At 36.4% G+C, this 23,564-nt stretch overlaps 4 protein-coding genes across 10 annotated transcripts; 2 read left to right on the top strand and 2 right to left on the bottom strand.

Annotated features, from left to right (window-relative positions):
* The first annotated feature begins 2,100 nt into the window (after positions 1–2,100).
* On the top strand, positions 2,101–3,988 carry LOC149743645 (uncharacterized). Its single transcript, XM_089874089.1, has 2 exons — positions 2,101–2,251; positions 2,829–3,988. Exons 1-2 carry the CDS (start codon positions 2,167–2,169, stop codon positions 3,986–3,988), a joined length of 1,245 nt encoding a protein of 414 aa, XP_089730215.1. The 5' UTR covers positions 2,101–2,166.
* A 1,399-nt stretch (positions 3,989–5,387) lies between these two features.
* LOC149743644 (uncharacterized) lies at positions 5,388–7,666 on the top strand. Its single transcript, XM_089873939.1, has 2 exons — positions 5,388–7,070; positions 7,505–7,666. The coding sequence occupies exons 1-2, from the start codon at positions 5,388–5,390 to the stop codon at positions 7,529–7,531; spliced, it is 1,710 nt and encodes a 569-aa protein (XP_089730065.1). The 3' UTR covers positions 7,532–7,666.
* Positions 7,667–7,987: 321 nt separating this feature from the next.
* Positions 7,988–12,771, bottom strand: LOC149743643 (uncharacterized). Of its 3 annotated transcripts, XM_089874202.1 has the most exons (8): positions 12,396–12,768; positions 11,882–11,907; positions 11,756–11,826; positions 11,044–11,690; positions 10,755–10,863; positions 9,470–9,622; positions 8,711–8,771; positions 7,988–8,127 (listed from the first exon to the last, which is right to left on the bottom strand). In XM_089874202.1, the coding sequence occupies exons 4-7, from the start codon at positions 11,065–11,067 to the stop codon at positions 8,713–8,715; spliced, it is 345 nt and encodes a 114-aa protein (XP_089730328.1). In that variant the 5' UTR covers positions 11,068–11,690; positions 11,756–11,826; positions 11,882–11,907; positions 12,396–12,768; the 3' UTR covers positions 7,988–8,127; positions 8,711–8,712. The 3 variants fall into 3 exon arrangements, with proteins under 3 accessions (XP_089730328.1, XP_089730336.1, XP_089730320.1); XM_089874210.1 differs by lacking the exon at positions 7,988–8,127 and having other exon boundaries at positions 8,634–8,771; positions 12,396–12,771; XM_089874194.1 differs by lacking the exons at positions 7,988–8,127; positions 8,711–8,771 and having other exon boundaries at positions 9,167–9,622; positions 12,396–12,757.
* A 261-nt stretch (positions 12,772–13,032) lies between these two features.
* LOC149743642 (G2/mitotic-specific cyclin-B3-like) lies at positions 13,033–23,354 on the bottom strand. 5 transcript variants are annotated; one of them, XM_089874043.1, is made up of 13 exons: positions 19,480–19,592; positions 18,813–18,924; positions 18,581–18,676; positions 18,201–18,382; positions 17,746–18,046; positions 17,421–17,564; positions 17,088–17,243; positions 16,665–16,817; positions 16,296–16,400; positions 13,433–16,053; positions 13,330–13,352; positions 13,185–13,255; positions 13,033–13,118 (listed from the first exon to the last, which is right to left on the bottom strand). In XM_089874043.1, the coding sequence occupies exons 2-10, from the start codon at positions 18,873–18,875 to the stop codon at positions 15,940–15,942; spliced, it is 1,314 nt and encodes a 437-aa protein (XP_089730169.1). In that variant the 5' UTR covers positions 18,876–18,924; positions 19,480–19,592; the 3' UTR covers positions 13,033–13,118; positions 13,185–13,255; positions 13,330–13,352; positions 13,433–15,939. The 5 variants fall into 5 exon arrangements, with proteins under 5 accessions (XP_089730169.1, XP_089730145.1, XP_089730136.1 ...); XM_089874019.1 differs by lacking the exon at positions 18,813–18,924 and having other exon boundaries at positions 13,033–13,121; positions 19,480–23,354; XM_089874010.1 differs by lacking the exon at positions 18,813–18,924 and having other exon boundaries at positions 19,480–23,354.
* Positions 23,355–23,564: the final 210 nt, after the last annotated feature.

The raw sequence follows: 23,564 nt of genomic DNA, 5'->3' as shown, positions 1-23,564 counted from the left end.
CTATGTATCACGTCATAATCATGTTATTAACTCGACTAACAATATACCGAGCTAACCAAGAGTCCAGTCTAGTTTTTAAATGTTTCAAAACTAGACAGTGGAACACTACAATATTTAGGCATGTTTCATCAATGATTTCTCATATACCCCGTTGCGTGTTTAACGACTGTCGTTTTGCTGTTAATTATTTTATATTTTTATTTGATTGATTTGTTCTTTGCTATCGTATTATAAGAAAGAAATAAATGCTTGAATAAAGTTTATTGTTACACTCCCCACCACAACAAATTAAAGAAACTAAAGACAAACTAAACTAACCAGTACACTGTACGGTTTAGGGCTTAACGGTGCACTAACTTAACTATACAGAACAACCGCAACACGAGCAAACTGAGTAAGTTGGAACTAAAGCGACAAACACGTCGCTATATGTTGATCGCAAGACGGGCGCTATGTAAATTGTGAGGGAAGCAGTAACTATGGTGGCTCAATGCAACCTACTACGGTTAAGTTACAAGCAATATTATGATGTCTATAAAGCGTATACGGGTGTGGATTATTATGTATAGTAGGATGGGGGAAGATGGGACACCTTTTCGTTTAGTTTTCTCTTTCTATTCGGTAGTAAACAAAGAACATTTAATGAATTATAAAACTGTATCTTCACGACTTCCATAGACCGTTGTTAATTGTTTAAAACACGATCCGGCTATTTGGTTATTATGTGTTGAAGGTGTCCCATCTTCCCCCACCCTACTATATTATTATTTTAAGAAACTCACCCATACAGAAATAAATTAATAAAAATGTTATTCTCGGGCACGATTAAGGTTTAGTAGGGTGGGGTAAGATGGGACATGTTTCCATTCTAGTTAATTGTCCCATTTAGTAGTAAACAAAGAATATATTTTGAATTGTTAACCGTATCCTTACGACTAAAAGGCGCTGTTAAAAGTCAAAAACAATATTAATATACAAGAATTAACTGCTAACGGTATCCCATCTTACCCCAACCGAAATGTGTTGACTCAGCGTTGGGTATAAAATATACACAAGGACTTCAAGCCCAGCAACTACGCAAGTTTGGATAAAAGGAATTAAAACTAAAGGGATATTATTAAAACTTGTTTCAAAGCAACATTTAAAACTAGTATTGGCGAAAATAAACGATAAATGAACGACACCATCAATTAATTAACAGCAACAAGCTGTTCGTGTTTAATACGCCACTCTTTCCCTTGAATAGCTACATGAAAGCAAACTATTATCGGTTCTTAGCCAGAAGTAAACAGACTTTGAAAAGATTAAACCGTAAACTGGTTTAGCTTTATGCTTGGTGAATGATGTATCACGAAAAGTCTAAAATTAGACTTGTGTTTCCCCGATTGTAACCGACGTTGAATAAGTTCAACAGACTTCATCTTTGTTTAGTTGGAAACGAACTCACATTTGCGTAGCCACAGTGGCAAGAAAGGCGTATCATACTAAACCTCGTTGGTAGAACGATTGTCGTTTTGTTTCTGATTCATTTCTTTCTGTTGTTGATTTAAATAGTGGTGTACTTTTATCGTGACAGAAAGGATAAAAAAGTTATATTTAGGTTAAATAAAGCCAATGTACCGAACGTACTTTTTGTTTGTTAAATGGATTTTAATTAAGGCAGAGTAAATTTATAATAGCTTGTGATAAATAAAGAGTAGTCGTTTTTCCCCCCAACGCGTATTTTACTTCATTGAATTAGGTATCAGTTGAAAGCTATAGAAAAATAAACCACCACTGTAAAGGCAAAAAAACCCATAAAGTTATATAGTAGGATGGGGGAAGATGGGACACCTTCGGCGCATAATATTCAAATATCCTGATCGTGTTTTAAACAGTTAACAACGGTCTATGGGAGTCTTAAGCATAAAGTTTTATAATTTTTTGAAAGTTCCTTGTTTACTACCACATTGGACGAAAAAAATTGAGTTAAAATGTGTCCCAACTTCCCCCACCCTACTATATGTGGTAACTCGTAAGGTGTACACAATGTGTATAAAACAAAACGACTGCCGTTTTTATTTTCACATCCATTCATTCATTCGTGTACCATAGGCTCTATAGATATATATAGCCCGCATTCCCAGTGTTAAGATATATAGAAGTGTCCGTAAAAACAACTTGAATATGAGGTTTCTATGGATGCTGTTGTTGTTCTTGGTGGAATCAAACGCAAGTGAATTGGAAAGAGAAGATTTCTCGTTTCTTACAAGTAAGTTTATGTAGTTCGGTGCTTGGTTGTTTTATATTTTGCTGACAAGTTAGAAACCCATATAAGTGGTCACTGGGTGGAAATATTTGGTGTTGAATACGCTTACGTATGTAACTTTGTTGGTGATTATTTTTCTGTATGGCTAATAATTTGGACAACCCATAAGTGACCACAAGTTAGGAGCAATTGCCCAAAGACACTACATACGACAAAATGGCGACCAGCCTTGAACCCCAAATATCCTTTTGCAGAGGCTGGCGATCTAACCACAGCGCTACAGCGTTGGCTCATACCGGCTATACTGTAGCCCCGCAACGCCGAATATATGAACATATTTATATAGTAGAGTGGGGGAGACGCGACACTTTTATTACATAAATCCAAATATCCTGATCGTGTTTTAAACAATTAACAGTGGTCTATGGAAGTCGTTAAGACACGGTTTAATAGTTCTTTGAATGTTTTTTGTTTACTACAAAATGGGACGAGAAAATAGAATGAAAAGTGTCCCATCTTCTCACAATCTGGTATATATATGTACACATGTAACACAATAATAATCATTTTTTTCAAACAGGAACAAGACGCAAACAGTTTCCCGCCCAATGTGGGGTGACGTCATTCGATGAAAAAAACTGCACCTGTCCAAGTTGGGCTTATGAGTGCGGGTGTAGGGGGGAGGGTAGGGGTTGCGATGTTGGAAACACCACATGCGTGCCACACCACCAACTATGCGATGGTGTCAAGCAATGTCCATACGGAAGTGACGAAGTCGGTTGTTCTTGCGCAACTACTCAAGTTAGATGTGGCTGCGTGTTTGGTAAGAGCGGATGTCGCAATGATACAATTTGCATCGATAAGATCGGTTTAATCAGCGGAGTGTCGAAGTGTAGCGATGGAAGCGATAATCCCTGCGAGATTGGCTTCCAACGAATGCATGTTCACTGCCAGTTGAAGTATTTTCAATGCGAGGATGAAATTATGACGCACAGGATCTTGATGTATAGGAGTAGTAGAGATATTGGGAAATGTTGGCCGATTCAAACTCATCAAAGCAGCAACAAGACGGTAGAGAAATGGCGGTGTATCAAGGACATGAGTCTTTCACACGGTCGGGAGGTTTGCCATTCGAGTATTAATAAGACAGAGTCCTTGATTTCATGCGCCTTCAACAACAGGCTGTACATGGGTTCCTATTTATGCAGTCCCTTCGCAAACCAGTGTGTGTTTGGTAAATACATTGTGCCTAAGAAAAGCTACAAGTACGGCTTTAAGTGCACGGCAAGATCCTCGTACGCCTGCGGGGGAGGGGCTATCTATATCCCGCAGTCAAACCTGGAAGACTCCGATGTCAACTGCGCAGATAAGTCGGATCTTTGTTTCGTAGATGGAAAGATGAAATGTTTCAGATGTTTAGACGGCCAGCTGCTAATCTCGCCAAAGCAAATTTGCGACGGGATTTTCGACTGCTTTGATTTATCGGACGAATGTTTGTGTGGCGACCAACAGGCTTGCAGCAGCGTCATGGTAAATAAAGGAAACTGCACGGAAGGTCAGGTTTTTACCAATAACAGCGGCTGTGTAAATCCCCGCGTAATCTTTGAGAAAAACAGCAACTTTTCACTAAGCATCGAAGCTAGTCGTCATTTCGTGAAAATGAGAATTTATGAAGAAGTAGAGGAATATAAATGTCATAAGTTTAATGCGATAAGCGGAACGAAATGTGACGGCTACTAGTTTTAAATTATATTTTCCAAACTAGGCTAGATAACTAGTAAGTCGCGCAGACAATATCAAATATTGAAATAAAATGATACACATTCTATTATTTTACAAACAATGTTTATGATGTGATATCTATGTAACAATAAGAAACAATTATGATTTTATTCATAAATATTTCAAATAAGTTCAAACAATGCTTTAACCAAAATGTAACAAATTAAATTATTACAAAGAGGTTTCTCATGAAATACAATCTCTTTAATTAAAGGAATCAATTTAATATAAAGAGTCTCTACGGCATTTATTTGGCTTTGGAATTTTGTTAGCAGTCACTTGCGTTACTGTTTCGTTTACTGAACTACTTTCTTTAACAGAGGAATTTAAGCATAACGTTATCGCAACAGTTGAGGCGTACCAAACTCTGTCTGTTTGTTACCTACAGTTGGGTAAAGGCGTATCAAACTCTGTCTGTTTGTTACCTACAGTTGGGTAAAGGCGTATCAAACTCTGTCTGTTTGTTACCTACAGTTGGGTAAAGGCGTATCAAACTCTGTCTGTTTGTTACCTACAGTTGGGTAAAGGCGTATCAAACTCTGTCTGTTTGTTAACTACAGTTGGGTAAAGGCGTATCAAACTCTGTCTGTTTGTTACCTACAGTTGGGTAAAGGCGTATCAAACTCTGTCTGTTTGTTACCTACAGTTGGGTAAAGGCGTATCAAACTCTGTCTGTTTGTTAACTACAGTTGGGTAAAGGCGTATCAAACTCTGTCTGTTTGTTACCTACAGTTGGGTAAAGGCGTATTAAACTCTAGACTGTTTCTTAGCTACAGTTGTGTTGCGATACTGTAAACTTGGTTAACAGTTAATACATTAAAGTTGCTTCTCTGAATGAAAGTTTTAAAATGGAATCAACTGAACATGATTTTATACAAGATGAGGTTGGTGAGGAGGAAAAGAATCTTGCCCAGAAGTTAAAAGATTTGTGTGATTCTTTTGGGAAAGAAATGAAAGGAACTAAACCTGAAGCAGCTTTAATATTTCATAAGTTGGCCAAGATTTATAAAAGTAAAACTAAACATAAAAAGTTAAACATGACTCGTAGTGTAGCTCTGTATAACGCTGCTATTGTGAGGGATCCAAAGAATTATCAATTTAAAAATGATCTTAAAGATTTGTGCACGGCAGTTTCAGTAGAAGCCAATGCTGCAAAACTTAATTCAGATTTGATTTCTTTGGCAGCTGAGGTGAAAGACAAACTGTATGAGTTACGAAAGCATTTTGGCGAAAGTTTTAATCAGCTTGAAACAATCCCGCATGGTTTAAAAGATGATCTACTAATTAAACTACAAATAAGAAAGTCGTAGATGTTAAAAAGCTTCAAAAAAAAGTTACAAAAAGCTACACTGGGTTAATGAGGTTTATTTCTGATGAATGCATCAAGATTATGGGAACACCACCATGCAAATATGCTGTAGTTGGATTGGGTTCCTTGGCTCGATCGGAAATCACCCTATACTCAGATTTCGAACACATCATTGTCCTTGATAATGATGTTGCTAAGATGGAATATCGGAGGATGATCATGAAGTACTTCAGATGGTTCACCACAATCTTCAACATCATCCTAATCAACCTCGGAGAAACCTTGATCAATTGTGTTGCAATTCCAAGTATAAACCCCAGGTATAGAGACTGGTTCATGGACCATGTTACACCGAATGGGGTTACATACGATGGAATGGTAGCTCACGCTTGCATACGCCCACTTGGACGACCAGCAACTAAAAACAAACCTTGGAACACTGAATTTATAAAACCAGTTGATGAAATGGTTCAATACTTGGACAGCGATGAACAAATAAAACAGGGATACCATGTGGCTGATGTTTTATCTAAGGCTTGCTTTGTAGCTGGTGATAAAGAAATTTGTGAAGAATATCAAGGAAAAGCTCATCTTCGTATTAAAGAAAATTATGAAAAGAATAGTTTCTCAACTGTGTACAAACAAATGGAAGAAAATTTCAAAAACTTCTCTTTAAAGAATCAACAATTAAATGCTGCTCTTGGTTTACAAAACTACAACATAAAGAGAGCAATCTACAGAGGTGCAACCAGCTTTATTTCAGCCATCGGTCGATTATATTCACTGCAAGCATCATCTTGCTTTGATATAATTGATGAAATAAAAGAAATAGGAAAACTCAGTGACAGGGATGCGCACCAACTTAAGTTTATGGTGGCAGTGGCTTGTGAGGTTCGCGCCAAAATTTATCATTCAGAGGGACAACAAGATGATGTTTTTATGAAGAGTTTTCATTTTGAAGATCTTATCCCAGGTTTGATTAAATTTGTTGGAAAACAAAGCCTTGTTTCTTTTATGGAAACAATGATTATTATTCAAGAAAGACTAAACCTCAGTGAATCATATTGTGGTACATGGCTATTTAAAGGGTTTATTCTGCATAGAATGACAACTTTATGTTTTCTTCGGTTATATGAAGATTTGGTAGAACTTGTCAAACAAACAATTTCCTCATCTCAAGCTGAAACAATTTCATTTCCTATCTCTGCTGTTATAGGTTTATTTATATCCAAAGAATATAGTTTGGTCATCGAAATATGTTCAAAGATGAACTACTTGAACTGTACAACCAATCAGATTTTCGAATTTAAAGTTTACGAACTGGCAAGCCTTGCAAATCTACCATACAACAAGAAGACACGATCTTCTGAAGATGTAAGAACTGAAGTTAAAGCTAAAGTCCAGGAATTAGAAGAAATGGAGGAAACTGTTGAACCAGGGAGCATAAGAGGGTGCTTAACAACATACTCTGAAACCTTGATGTTGCTTAACGATGGTAAGATTCCAAACGCTTCTAAAATTCATACAATTTGGAAACAGGTTTTAAAATTAAATGGCTATTTTATGAATGATATATTATCTAAAACCTATCAGCTGCAAGATTATGCTTGCCTTTTGATGAAAAATGGAAAACACACAGAAGCATTAAAACGACTGGATGAAACCAAACAATTGATGCAACCATACAAGAATACAATAACAATGGTGCACATGAATCAATATCTTTTATATGTAAGTTATTACTTCAATACAGGCAGATATTACGAGTCATTCTTATGTAGGTTGGAATATGCGAGAATCTGTAGAAAAATTAAGCAACCAAAACCTGATGAAGATAAACAGAAAATAAAGCTAATTTTTCAACAATTCATATTCCGCCATCCTATTGAGTTGGGTAGATCAGTTGATACACTGATAAAAAACGAAAAATATAAGGAAGCATTAAAACTACTGGATGTAGCAATACAACTAATGCAACCGTACAAGATTACAACGACTATACACATGAATCTATACTGCACATACGCAGTTTGCTGCCATAAAACTAGCAGATATTACGAGGCATTGATATGTTGGTTGGAATATGCTAGAATCTGTAAGAAGCTTAAACAACAAGTTTCTGATAAACTTAAACCAGGGATGATAGATACTTTTTACCAATTCAGATTCCCTCAACCCTTGAAGTTGTGTGAATCTGCTGAAACACAGATCAACAATGGAAAATACACAGAAGCATTGAAACTACTGGATAAAGCGAAACAATTGATGCAACCTTACAAGATTACAACAACTTTTGTGCACAAACGATTATATGATGCATATGCTGTTTGCTACAATCATACGGAAAGATATTGTGAGGCATTGATATGTTGGTTGGAATGTGTGAAAATCTTTAACGAACTTGAGCAGCCAATATTGGATGACATCAAACGAAACACAGAATTTGCTTTTACCGAACTCATTTATTTACATCCCATAAAACTGTGTGAATCTGCTGCAACACTAATGATCAATGGAAAACCCACAGAAGCATTGAAACTACTGGATGAAGCCAAACAATTGATGCAACCGTACAAGATTACAACAACAAGAATACACAGGCAACTGTATTATTTATATGCACTTTGCTACCATTATACCAGTAGATATTTTGAGGCAATGGTATGTTGGTTGGAATGTGCGAGAAATGGTAAGAAATTTAAAATACTAATGAATGGAGAAAATAAACAAATAATGAAAGGTACCTTTCAACTATTTATATTCCACCATCGCTTCAAGTTGTGTATATCTGCTGAAACACTGATGATCAATAAAAAACCTACAGAAGCATTAAAACTACTGGATGAGGTCAAACAACTGATGCAACAATACAAGAGTACAACGACAGTGGTTCATATGCGGCTATATTCTGCATACGCTTGTTGCTACCATATTACCAACAGATATTACGAGGCATTGATATGTTGTTTAGAATATGCGAGAATCTGTAACGAACTTAAGCAACCAATACCTGATTACATTAAACAAGGAATGAAACATACAACAATTTACACATTAAAAAAAATAGGGCAGATGTTTTTGTACAATAGATTAAGATATAGCCGTGCTAATAGTTAACTTTGTTTTGAATTTTTCCCCATCACAAAACTTGTTTTTCTTTTCACTACAATTCTATTTGCAATTTTTATATTCACTTTTTATCTTTTATAAGTTTCATGGTTGCCATGGTGAATTGAATTGCATAATTTTGTTTATTCTTAAAATAATAACCTACTCAGATAAAAGCATTTTAAAAACATTTCGTATTTAAATCTGCCGTTAAACTGCTTTATATGAAGACATCACACATATCAATATGATATCACACTCACTCTTATACAGACGATTCTTTCATCGATTCTAAATCTTCCCTGTCCTCTGAATGTTCACTAACTGTTCGATAAAAATATTTTATTTTATGTATGGTGTGTGTAAAGTGTTCATTACGTATAATCTAGTTCTATTCAAGTCAAAATATTTTGCCTTTTTTGTGTAGGCCTATATATTTTAGATTATCATACTTTCATATCAATAATATAAATTTATTAGATTTAGAATATGTTGTTTATCAATGTCGTGCATGTTTTATACTTTCTTGTCAATAATATAAACCTATAAGGTGAAAATATGTTGTGAGCCCATGTCCTATATATTTTAGACTATTATATTATCAATCATATTAATAATATTATTCTATTAAAGCCAAATCTTTTGTGTATAGATATCCTAATATTTAAGATTATCGTACTTTCGCATTAAAACTAATATTCTAATAAACTCAAAATATGCTGTGTACCAATGTCCTTTATATTTTAGACTATCATAATTACATGTTAATACCATAATGAAAACGAAAGAATATGATATCAAAGTTATAACGTTGGCTAGATAAACTAAATGACCAAAAAAGCTTTATCGACTGACGACTATTATAGGTCCTTAGTGTTTATGTAGTAATATACAGAACTAGTGCAGGCACCAAACATTAGATTACTGTAGGTATGCATGGGTGTATGTAGTACGTTGTGTACTACTATGGTAGGTGCCAAACATTAGATAAACACAGGTATCGGAGTCGACGGAGTGTATACCTCGTATTAACGAGATATGAGCCTTCTCTATTCTGATGTTTTGCAGATTTCGGGCAAATATTTTTCGCTCGGCCACATATTTATGAATGAAGATGACAACTGACAGCCAAGTTTGTAAAGTTTCCAACAAATTCTCGGTTTTCAATTGTTTGTCTGGAAATATAATGAAGACTAATGATATTGCTTCTTATAGTGTTTAACATTTATTCTTTTTTTAAATTCTTTGCTTTCATTTGTTTTTCTGAAACTATGAGGACTAATAATATTGCTTCTTATAGGGTTTATCACTATAATGTTTAACCAATGCTTTTAGATTTATATTTTGCTCAGTTTATAATACCGACTGTTGTTTTGTTGTTATTTGCCATCTCTATAGGTTAATTGATATTAACACATGGCACTACAAGGAGAAGTAGGTAGGCCTACACAATTTCCGCTAGGAGGCGATGACAAATGTATGTATGTAACTTACTTTATCCTCGCGTGGCCGGAAAACGACAGTCGTTATAACACGGGTGTTAATACACCTCGTGCCAGCTTACGAGTTACCACGTATGTTACTTTGTGGGTGATTATTTTTTTTTTTTTGATTTTTTCATTTTTGTATGTATGGCTAATAATTTGGACAACCCATTAGTGACCACTGGGTTGGAGCAATTGCCGTTAAGTGTCTTGCCCAAGGACACATACGCCCACAATGGTAGCAGCGACGAGCCTTGAACCCATTACCTCTGGGTTAGAGGCAGGCGCGCTAACCACTATGCCACGGCGCCGGACAAAATAAAAAATTCGTTTCTCTATTCTGTGGGGAGCAGTTAGTTTTACGGTTTACACACATAAGATTTAAACCCCTAACCCCAAACTCGTGCTAATCACACAAAAAAAAACTTGAAAAAAAAAATAAAAAAACGTATTCCACTGTGCGGGACTCGAACCCGGTAAGAACGAAACAAAGAGATTAAACGACGGCACGCTAACCGTTACACCACACAGCCGATGATAGTAAACAGAACGAAAGAGCGTATATAACCTACCTAATGTGGGAAAGATGTATTTAAGTAATTTGTTTTACACTTATTACCAATTTAAAGTGTTTTTTTGTGGATTTTTTTTTTAATTTTAAACTTAATAATTACCGCCCCTAGTAGAAACTGTGTACCTACTTCTTCGCATAGTCCCAAGTGATATTAACTTATAGTTATTAAAATGGAAGCAAAAATATATAACATTACTTTGTTCTATAAATTCATGAGAAAAAGAAGGAATAATATTTATATATTCTTACATGGCGCATAGAAGGGCATAGGTACTCCACAAGTTCCAACAGTTGATAACTGAATATATTTGTGGTGAACCATCTGAAGTACTTCAAGATCATCTTCTCGACTTTTATTCTACTGAAAAGAAGCACTAAAACATGCAGAAACAAAACATGATTACTGTTATTGCAAAACACAAAAATGTTTACATACTTTACATAAAAATGATTTTAAAAAATCATAAAATAGACAACATGCATAAAAACTGCAATTTTTCTGCGTATTATTTTAAATGTAAATAATGTAAACATTCACCATTATTACGTAAACATTCAGCATTGTTACGTTTCCTTTGACGGGGGTTCCCCAACAGAAGCCAATTGCAAACGTTTCTGCTCGACAATATAATGTCTTACAGCTCACTTATGCGGATGCGGCCATTTTTATCCGGATGCTTGGCGAATGTCTCGCTAATGCTTTCTAAATTAGTCAATGCCCATTTCTTTCCTACAACAGGGTAATGCCTCTTTCTTGTACACACAAAAACCATACCACTAATTTTTCCGCAGGCTTGCGCGACGTGTGTTCGATTTAACACCTCGTACCCGAGTTACTACGTATGTAACTTCTTGATTATTATTTTTGTATGGCTGACAATTTGGGCAAGCCAGAAGGCACTTTGGCGTGAAGCAGTCGCCGTTAAGTTTCTTGCACCTACACAAGTGTGGCAGAGTGGAGCCTCGAACCTGTAGCTTTTAGCCTAGAAGCGACCGTTCTATAACCACCGTACCAATGCGCTATAAGCTAGGACGCTAGGTAAACAGCCAAGATATAGGTTCTTAAAACTGATACTGCATGTCTCTTCTCTATATAAAAGATTCCTCACAATTGGAACTTCGTATTTATTTCAACAAAATCAATACAAGTTCTTATTACCGTGGTCACTTCTCTTGACTGGAAACCTGTTAATATAATTAAAGTCGTTTAGGCCTACTTTCTACTGGAGGGTATAAATGACCAAACCAACCTTAGTCTATTGCTCCATATTGAACAGCTCTAGCATTACATGGTCAGCATTTCTGCTTGCAATGCTCTTTCCTGTTAGGAGGAAATCATTAAGAAACCAAAGTCATTTTAACAGTCGTATTCTTACCAAGTGCATATTCCAACATCTCGTCACTGTGAAAAACATGCTATAGGTTAGGGGGTATTACTATCGTAATATATAACCTACAAATATGGTAGTGTGGGGGAAGACGGGATATCTTTAGCACATAATATTGAAATGCCTTGATCCTGTTTTAAACAATTAACAACGGTCTATAGGAATCGTAAGGATACAGTTTTATAATTTTTTGAATGTTCTTAAATAAATATAGAACGGTAAAGAAAATAGAACGGAAAGCTGTCCCATATTCCCCCATCTTATTCTATATTCGATAAGATATAAAAATAACAGGGAACGTAGTAAAATACAAACTGAAGTACATGCTAAAATCGGCAAAGCGACAGTCGTTAAAATGAATAAGTAGACTGTCACTTACTCTTCCTCTCGTGACTGGTCAATTTCGAGGTTAATAACACGGATGCCTATTTTTAAAAACTACGTACCCGCTTATGATTTACGATTGTGCAAATATTACATTTACATATCTAACCAAACTCACTCCAATTGCCTGAAATCCCAGGAGCTCCATGCGCGACGTCGAGCGTTATTATTCCGACTGGGCGTCATGGTTCCAGGGCAATATTTAGTGTTTTTGCAATACAGCCGTCTACGTTGAGCTACAGCAGACGAAGCGCCTATAAAGGCAACTACCAATAATACAATTAGAATTCTGACAAGCATCGCCTTGCTTCTCTCACATAGGGATAATTTAGACTGGCTAGCTACATAGACTCCCACTGCCTATGGGCGGTTGGTAGTTGGGAAAGCTTTGCATAAAGTTTTTGGTATCGCTTTAATTGCGAAACGCAGGAAACTAGTTTGCATTGCATTATAGTAGCGTGGAAAAAGACGGGACAATTTTGCCACATGATATCAAAATAGTCTGATCGTGTTTTCAACAATTAACAACGGTCTATGGGAGTCGTAATACGGTTTAATACGTTCTTTGTTTACTATCAAATGAGAAAAAAAGAATGAAAAGGCGTCCCATCTTCCCCCACCCTACAGTTCGAACCCTGCATCCTTTATAGTTACCACATGCGCGGTCTAACCAGTGCGCTATACGGCCCGCTATATAGCAAGAGTCGGATATCCGCAAATCTAAGATATCGCTGAGTTTGTAAAACACAGTATGGTAATATCAGTTTCATATTTTATTTCACGAATTCATTGACAATGTACGCAGTAGACATTTAACCACGTCGTCAAAGTTCTCAGTGACCTGCTGACAAAAAAAATGCCTGCATTTATACTCTGATTGATTCTTAGATAGAAAAATGACACGTACCCATAATGCTTATTTTTGTTCGTTGAAGAGTTCAAGCAAGTCAACAGCATTTGCCGGAATATCTGATTTGTCTGTTCAAACATCACACAACATAATAATTACAATAATTTATTAAGACCAAAAAATATTGATAACGCGTTCTTACCATCTAATTCTTCTTCCATGCTGCTGTAAAGATTTAAAATGAGTATTAAATAAGTTATGATGCAAAAGTACCTCGGTACAGCAAAAATATTCTTTACATTCACCTTGCTTTCTTCGCGTTCCAGCAACACCAGCGGCGACGGCGACGCAAATCAGGACCCCTGTTCCCGTTTTTGTTGTGAGAATTTATAACTGTGATGCTGCAATTCTTCACATTCAAGCAGTATCTTCTTCGTCGCCGCACTGCTCGTAATGCGCTATGCACTACGACAGCCATCAAAACAATCAGCAAGATTCTTCGATTCATCTTTTCCTTCGTTGCTTCTTCTTGTGAGAAGACCAGCCCCTTTAGCTCAATTTATAGTCGTTCTTTGTTGTGTAAATTCTTTAGTAGCAGGTAAAGTATTGGCCAGAGGAACAACGCCAGCGATCAAACGCTGGGAATTGATTTGCATTGAATAGACAGAAAATTCTGAAAACCAACTTGTACCATGAACTGTTATGTACATACTGCACGATCCTCTTTGAAAATAAAAGTGTTTTCTTGTTTACAAGAACTCTTAAGAACCAGAAAGTTTTAGAGATTACGTAATCGACCCGACGCCGTAGCACAGTTGGTTAACTCAGAGGTAATGGATTCAAGGCTCTTCGCTGCTACCATTGTTGGCGTATATGTGTCCTTGAGAAATACACTTAAGGGCAATTGCTCCAACCCAGTGGTCACTAATGGGTTGTTTAAATTAGCAAAAGAAAAACTTCACCCACAAAGTTACATACATGGTAACTCGTAAGCTGGCACGAGTTTTGTTTTTTGTTTTGTATTTGTATGATAGGTTGAGGGAGGATGGGACACCTTTTCAATTTATTTTCTTGTCCCATTTGGTTAAACGAAGAACATTCAAACAATTATAAAACCGTATCCTCACGACCCCTATAGACCGTTGTTAATTGTTTGAAAAAGATATTTAGATATTACGTGCTGAATGTGTCCTGTCTTCTCCCAGCCTACCATTTGACTGACTGTTTAGTTAGAAAACCGAGTAGTTTGGCGCAATTCACTGTTAGGTATCGTGCCTAAGGACACATGCGCACCAAGCAGCGACAAACATTATTAAACCCATAACTTCTGGGTAAGAGGCAGGCGCGCTAACCAACTGTGCCACGACGCAGGACAAACATACTTTAATACCATTCGATTTAAATATTAAAAAGTTAAAACAAATTGTGCACATTTTCCATAAATTGTGTGTCCATATTACAATGATGCTGACGAACAGTGTCGGTTAGAGCTAACACGTGATCACGAGGAGGAGCCAGAAAGTGAAATCGTCAAAGTGCTTAATATGTAAATCGATAAAGGATATTTCTTTGAATGCTTTTACGAGGTTTAAAGAAACAATTTAAATATTACTAAATCCACCGTTGTATTATCGTAAGCATCCGTAAAACTATACTTGGGAAACGAGTTGAGTGTAGCAAAGCCCGTTCGTACCTAGGAATGATTTTTATCGCGTGCACATTACAGTCTGTAAGTTAGACAGATAATATTACTTTTACATTGGTTTGCATGCGCAGAAACGTTATAGCGCATTTGCATGTTATTGTGCATTTATACCACAAGACATATCATAATCCCGTGAAAACCGAAAGCTATTCCGATAACACATTTTATACTAAGGTGTAACGGTCACGCCTTTTACCCAAAATATTATTTCTTTTCCATTTTTATCAATAAGCGTGTTTTAACAACTGTTGTTTTACCGTTACTACCCGTCTTTTCGCTTTTGTAAACTCTCTTGATCTTCGTTATCGTGACGGAAGAGACGAAATAAATTCCATTCATTCATTTTAAGATACAGCATTCGTGCAAATGTGGTTTAACTTTGTAAAAATAACAACTTGTTTAATAAGAATCCGTTTATTCGACACACGGGAACTTTACCAGTGCGATGATAGAAGTCGTAAACATAATGTGGCGTGTGTGACAATGTATGGCGTTTACGTGTGACGTGGCAGTGTTTCCGGGTAAAAGAAATTAAAGATTTGTTGGAAACACTGCGGCTACGGCGATAAAAACGTTAAAGATAAAACAAGTATGTACACAGAAGCATAGAAACAATATAAAACGGTACTCGCAGAAGAAAACGAACGTCACAAATGCATGAGTGACGTAATAAAGCAATATGTGACATAAGAAACAACACAAATGACGTAGGAACCACGATGTTCCGGAAGTAAAAACTTTCGCGCGGTTAAAACAACAACAATAAGGAAAGAATAGAAGAAAAGGACAATTATGTCGCGTGTGTTGGCTTATTACGTAACAATGTATTCCCTACGTGTGTGATACGTCAGCGTGACGTAGTATCGCGTGTGGAATGAGGTAGGGAAAGGTAAAGTTGAATACCACGATCTGAAACTGTTTTGTTTCGCCACAATCGAACTGTGTTACGTCACACCTGTGTATGACGTCACACAGCGGTCGTAATCTGCGAGTGGCACAAATACATTCTAGAAAAAATATCTTCTCGCGGCGTGTGTGACGTAAGAATGATAATGACGTCACAATGATAAGGAACTTATAAGTTATCTTGATGGGAAAGGTACCAAGTTAAAGTTGAGTGAAATGTTGGATTCTGGAAGTTTCTTCGTTTATTTCAACTTGCGACAAACAAGTTGTTTTGGCAACTTGGTAAAATATGGAGTGCGAGTATTTGGTGAATATCTGTGATGAAACAATATGTTATTATGATGTCATATATATACAAAACATATACCTATGATGCCAAAATTTACCCTAATTTACACGAAATACTCAAAAAGTTACATATGTGGTAACTCATAAGCTGGCACGAGTTGTATGAAACAGAACACCCGTGTAATACCGGTTTTGAACCACGCTACATTCTTCATTCCAAATTTAATTGTTATACTTAATTAAAACACAGTAACAGTAGTAATGCTTACCGTTTTAAGTTTGGTGTCTCTTGAAGATACCATCTGATTAAGTTGAACTGCAAGTTCAATAATATCTTGCTCGTTATGAGACGAATAATAAACCAGTGTGTCGTTCTGTAATGGAATAAACAATGGTTAGACAATGTAATTCAACATAAAGTTAAAACAAACCAAATTTAATGTTTTACGAATACCATATGCATGATACAAAGTACTTGTGTGTTTTTGCACAAGCAAATTTAAACTAGCTGTTTTATAAACATGTATAGCAAAATGTGTGGGTTATAAAAACAGGATCTTTTATAAGCTTATTATTTACTCTTGTTAAATTAATATACAATAGTGAATGTTAAATTTATTATTGAATGTTGAACTTACCCATTGAAAGTTAGTCTTCTTCATTTTGAAAGCAAGCCACAACGCTGATGCTGCCATAAGTGAAGCAGATTTACCGATGAAAGAAATATCTTGGAGTGAAAGTTCCATAATGTATCGAGCCAATGTTAGAACCTCCATGCTGGATTTGGCACACTGAGGGAATGAATTAAGTTTAATAATCAGATAAGAAATCAAAAGTAAATAGATTATGTCATTAATCATAACATATTTGATCTAAATATGATCGTACTATGCCTGAAACTATTTTTTAAGCCAATTTATTGGATCTTCCCAATATGCCTACTAGATTAAATAAAAGTTTGACATTTTTTTTTAGCTGACCAGTATAATAACATTGAATATCAAAGGATTTAAATACATTATTACAATGTAGTGAATTAGGAACATGAGATATAAGCTTACCTTAGCATATCTACGAAGGAATCGATATGGGATTGGAATGTTGATATCAAAACCAATTGTCTTCAACAAAGTTCGTTCCATTTGCATCATTTGTTGTTTGTTGTACGCATCATCACAAATGTAAAGAAAGTCGTCCAAATATGGGGCTTGCCGTTCCTGTGGGTGGAAACATTGGGTTAAAATACTGGACATGACAAACATTTAATACACAAGACTTTTTATTAACAGTACTATAGGTGAAATTTATTTAAAATTTTATGACACACTCAAAATACAGGCCACAGTTGGCCTACTATGAATATGGTTATTTAATTGATGTTTAAATCCACTTACATCAAATTTAGCAGCAATTAGCAAACTGGTTGCACCGATAAGTTGAAGTTTTTCTTTCTTTATTTTGACTTGTTGCAAATAACAGTCAACAAGTTTGACGGCGAGGTATAAGGTCTCGTGGTTTAATTCAAAGTTCTCTTGTACCTACAACAGGAATAATTAGTTAAATATTTAAATATGATCAGGATAATAACATAATAATGACATATTTAGTTATCCCTTCGAGTACGATAGCATAGATAATTTTCATATTCAAACTAATATACAACCAAATACACACAAGCTATTAGATTGAAAATGTTTTAATATAAGATTTGTTTCTTACCTCAACCATCCAGTCAACCAAGATTGATCTCATCTCAGGTGTTATCTCGGTTTGCTTCTCAACCATATAGTTTTCATTGATGGGGAAAGATTGCTCCCGTGCTCGCATGTATTCGAAGATGGTGAACGCATATTCGGGCGCCTCGTTTATGTTTTTCACGTTTTCTGCGTCAACGTCTGTGAAGTTAAGCGCTCTGCGACGAGGTGAGGCTTTGTGTTCGATGAAGCATGTCGGGGTAGCGGGAGAGTTGGGAAGTGATTCGTAAACACTTGAGGCCGATGAAGAGCTGGTTTCTTGTGAGCTGGTGAAAAGTAGAATCGTTAAAATTGCTGCTTTCTTAAATAAATATAGAACAAAGTGCGAATGCAATATACTTTCGCTATGCTTTTTGTATAGACACCTATCAGCAAGGTAAAGCTATGAAACCATGTAGAATTTTTAAACCAGATATTCACCTTGAAGTGAAAAAATCCTGAGTGATTTGTGAAAGTTTTTCAACATTTGCTGAAGTATCTTGCTTGGTCTTTATAACTTGTTTGGACAAACGAAGTGAATGACGTTTGGTTTTGTTTTTCTTCGAATCAACTTTCTTGGTTGCTTCAGGTTTTGCAATTGCTTTTACATTGACAACACCAGCCTATTAAAATAACAATGGCCATTGAAAAACTTGATATAACTAATATTACAACCAACATTATGTTGGGGAATGAGCCAACTCTGGCCTAAATTTTAGGTAGGATCTCACTCACGTAAAAAACATGCCAACTTTGGCCTAATAGACATGGTATGTAGCAGTTTATCCATATAGAATATTACATTATGATGTCATACTTACGTTTGTGATGTCACCAAAAGCAGATCTTTTGTGAACGGCGCCTTTAGCGGGGGAAGTAGCCGGTCGTTTGGATGAAGGCTTTCCTCCAACTTTGTTCTGATTGTAAAATACATTTGTTTAACTTTACTGCCTTGTATGTATGCTGGTACAATCTAGATATGTCCTAACATAGTTGCATGCTTTCTAGCGTTTAACTTATTGTTTCCATGCATTAGTTGGAGTTGCAATTTACCTGGGCAGTGTTTTCAGTCATCGAAAATATATTAGAGGTATCGAAAATTGAAGTACGAGGCATATTTATAGGCAGCTATATAACTAAAACTAATTGGCAGTGAAAAAAGTTTCTGAAATACAAACATTTGGTTAGTCTTATGGTATAGAAGCCTGTGTATTTAAAATCCTATTGTTTTGTTATTGCCTGGTTAATTAAACTACAGCTATTGCATGGTAGACTTCGGCTGACTTGATTATTTGCATTTTCTAAGAAAAGAATACTGTCATTTTTGTTTATACATACACACACACATATTGAATAAATCAGATACAAACGAACAGCTATTGAACAGATCTCCCCTGGTACATTAACAATATATGAACATAATAACAATAACGCTTTGATCACCGTACATAATATTATAAACCTGGAAATTAAAAAGAAAATATATAAGGAAAGTTTAAACCAGCAACAAATAAATGAACAGCCATACAAACCAACCATATGACCTACACCGCAATAAGAATGTCGTTACACTACTTAGCAAAGTGCGCGACACAGCAGACGGAGAATAACAGCGCCAGGTGGCTGGATAATGGTCTGTTGCATGCCCGTCTAACTACATTGAAAATGCGGGCTGCCAGCAGGTTCGTCTACAGGTAATTTTTAATTTTACTCAACTAACCTTTCCTGTTAGCGATAACCAAGTAATTTCTTCCTCAATTGAATAAGTCCTGCTGGGTTTTTTCCGATTTGGAGACTTCATGATATAACTTAATATAACTGCACTTACCGGCCTGTTTCTTTGTATTTCTAACACCTGTTGACTAAAACTATCGCTTCGTAACATATTCTTTCGTAAAATACAGTAAATCATGTACAAAACCTGACTAGACAGTGATTAAGTAATTTATTGCTGGCATGGCAGTTTATTGCGTTTGAATTTCGTGCTCTAATTCTTGTTATCGTCATGCTCGTCGCTGATTGGCTAGTTTCTGCTTTGCGCATCTTACGTAGAATGACGTAAGGAAATATGTTGTTAGGGGACCATTTTGTGTCTGTGTTAATTTAATGCTTTTCTAAAACTTTTAACCGTAAAGCTTGAAATGTGGTTTAAACTTTGACTGAGGATTTCTAACAAATTAGCTCTTTAGATGAGCTCCTGTCTACAGGTTGGACAAACAAGACTGACCGATTACTGTGTCTTGGGATCGCTGCGAGCGTCTACCTTTTTTCTCCTTTTTGCAAAGCGCTCTGCAAATCTGATAAGAATAGGATCGGTGCCATCACGGCGCTACGAGAACCCTCGAAAACAAAAACAATGAAACTGATTATCTGTCCGCTGCCATTGTCGTCCGTCGAAAAATATTCACGGCTGAAAATCTCGTTGATATAACTTTACGCAGGATAACCAACATGGAAACCAAGACTGTGAAAAAATATTAAGATGGCTATTTTTGTTAACACTGTTCTTTTATAGTCTTTTAATAAAAACTGAGGTTTTTGACCATTTTCTGTAAACTAATACCCCCTCTTCCCTTGACTGGTTTAAACAGACTGATCCTTATTTTCCTTCCCTGCCTATTATAAGTCTGGCTGTGGTATTTGCCTATGGGACATGTAAGCGCTTACTGCCTTCCAGCAGGGTTTTCTCACTTCCGAGTTACGCTAGAAGCTGCTCTGTACTTTGAATCTAAATGCAAACAGCGAGATGTGGAATCGGATTCCTTCTGCATACAAAGACCTTGTTAATCCCCCGCGACATAAGTGTTACTTGCTGGACCATGCTGAAAATGCATCAGGTCTACCAAGCATGGGTTGCACCGCGCTAGGGGATAGAGAAAAAAACCTCACGACGTTGACAAGTGAACACAAAGGATTGAGTGATAAGATACAAATGTACCAGCTCGAACGTGAACGACATCTTTTTCTCCTGTTATTTTGGACCAAAACATGCAAGGGCAAAGATAAGGGCCGACGCCGGTCCTGCACTGTACGCGACAGTGTTACGAACATAGCAATTATGAAACGTTCAATTCAGCACACCTCAAGTATTAATAGACAATGGAACTGGACTATAACAACCAAGATCATAGACCGCGTAAATTACCGCTTTAAAGCAACTTCATTGTCTAATGCAAGCGGCGAATCTTTCAAGTCATCCGAGTGTCTTTTGCTAGCAAGGCAACTCGTGGTCATAATTACATAACTGCCCTAATCCCTTGGTCGTTCCCCGTAAGTCTTAAAACTTTATAAATCCAAATCCATCCAGACAAAGTTTAAAAAGTTGATGACGACACAGACAACGTCACAGTACCCAAGGTGACGTAATCTCAAGGCCACTGTCATACCAAATGATTTAAGAATATTGACAAAGTTTCAAACCAAAACTTTTTTGAACCAACTCGACGACTTCTGTGTAAAGTTTTAAAACAATAACACAAAAGTTGTTGTTGCCCTCGCTTCCGTTTTTACTCTGCAGCGCAAACAATAGAAGACCCGAGTGTTACGTCATAGACGATCTATTGTTATAATAGAACATTGAAACAAACATCCTTATTATTCTTGAACAACTAACAAATAAGTTTGACATCGGTAGCTACAACTTGCCGTTGCTTAACATTAAAGGTATGCATTAAATACCGTGTACGTTTAACATCCATACTCCCTATATATTACACCTGTACTACTGTATTGCTCAATACGCAACCACATAATGATGTAAGTCACCATTACATGTTGCTTATATCTACACATTTTTTCTACTTTCACTTCCCCTTAGTGAGATAAGATATGACTCCACACGCGCTTCCCGTTTCGCGATCAAACTTATCGTAAGCCAGAAACTGATAAAGTCAGATCAATAGAGGCTTCGACACACGACTTGTTTATCGCAGTAACTGATAGCGTCAAAGGTTATACCGAAGTTACAACATTTTGTAAAACCTTGAATCGTTATACGGCATATGCGAATTAAATATCCCAAAAAGATTACCCTAATTTATTGCAAATACGTGACAAATCCTATTTATAACGCGGAAGTCGAGATTAAGGTGAATGAATTACGACAACAAAGCCAGGTATGACGTAACAAGCAGAGTAAATCACCTTTGCCTAATTCTCTAATGCGATATTCGTGAATTCCTCCTTGTAAATTTAAATAGATTCGCATTTAATACGTTTAGCAAAGGAAATACTTACACACCGCGTGATCTTGGTTTAAATCGACTACATGCGAAAATTCAATACAAGTGCAAAACTTTATGGGTTAATAATGTATACGCTCACTATATGCAAAAATATATATTTTAATATGTTTCTCAAATACCCTCGCATTTAAATGCACATACGAAATGCATGCACTGGACGTGGCTTTGGTGGTATACACCTATAATACGCTAACACTGGATTATAATATTTTATGAGATCTTCCCATACAGTTATTATAAAATAAGCGGGTCTGTCAACTGATCTACATTGAGACCACACCATATTTCCAACATTCATAAAATTGTAGACTGACATATTCCTTCAGAGTAATTTCAACTTTTATATTCCAGCACGCTAAGTTACACCTGTACAACTCTTATCGTTAACACGGACGTCCGATTCCAAGCTTGCTTTGATATAAGTTTTATCTACACACCTGATAACTCATCAAGGAACTCCTAAGATGTTTCTACACCGTAGGCAACAAGTGCTCGCTTAAAACTAAGATTACGTTATCAGATTGATAAAGCGGCGTTTGATAGTAAAAACTTCTAAACCCCGTTGGGGCTCATGCGTAATTATCGAAATGTTATAACACGTACTAATAAGGCTTAGACCATATTTTGGAGTAAAACCCATACTTGCTGAGCGTATGAATCTAATAAGTAGTGGCGGACATCCAGAAATAAATCGTTGTTTTAAAACGCAACTTCGAGCAAATATTAAAACGAAGGTCACGATACAATTTTTCTCCCAGACCGTTATACCATAACCATATTAGTTACAATTAAAGCATAATATAGTAAGATGGGGTAATATGGGACACATTTCCGTTCTTTTTATCATCCCATTTGGTACTAAACAAGGAATACTCAAAGAATTATTTAACCGTATGCTCACGACTCCAATAGACTATTGTTAATTGTTTAAAACACGATCAGGATAATGCGATATTACGTGCTAAAAATGTCCCATCTCTCCCCGCCTTCTTATATCATTACCCATTATCGGTTACTAATGGTCTTACGTTTTTCCTTGCAACCAAAGCGTCGCTTATGTCCAATACCTAGTGATCGATGGCTAGTAGCTACCCTCCCTGTCTCTCACATACATCACTTTAACTTATGATAAATCCTGCAAAGATTTGTTGACATTATCCAACAAACATAGAAGCGTGGTCTATTCTGCCGTGCCAATTCATAACCTGCGTACTTATACACCGAATGCAATAGAAGCCACCAAGATAATAGGGTTGAGCACACTATGTGTTCGGCAGCGCTGTCTTAAAATATGAGTTCTACCACAGGTAAGTTTACGCATATATAGTTCCTTTGGATTCGGCTCTAGTCGATGTAAAAGATGACTTTAACTCTCTGGATTGTTTAACAAAAAACTTGAGATCCGTTCGAAGGTCCTTGCATTGAAAGCTCACCCGCTGTGATAACAATGTTGCAGTTTACACACGTCACAATGCAAAACAATAGCCGCTCAGCGTCATGGACTTGAGCGACGTCACAAACGCAAGGTCGCGCAGTAACAATGGGATCGAAACAATCCTTT

Source organism: Ciona robusta, chromosome 1, assembly GCF_009617815.1.
Source record: "Ciona robusta chromosome 1, ASM961781v2".
NCBI classification, from domain to species: Eukaryota; Metazoa; Chordata; class Ascidiacea; order Phlebobranchia; family Cionidae; genus Ciona; species Ciona robusta.
Note: the sequence above shows the minus strand (reverse complement) of the source record. Positions and strands in the feature narration are given on the sequence as shown.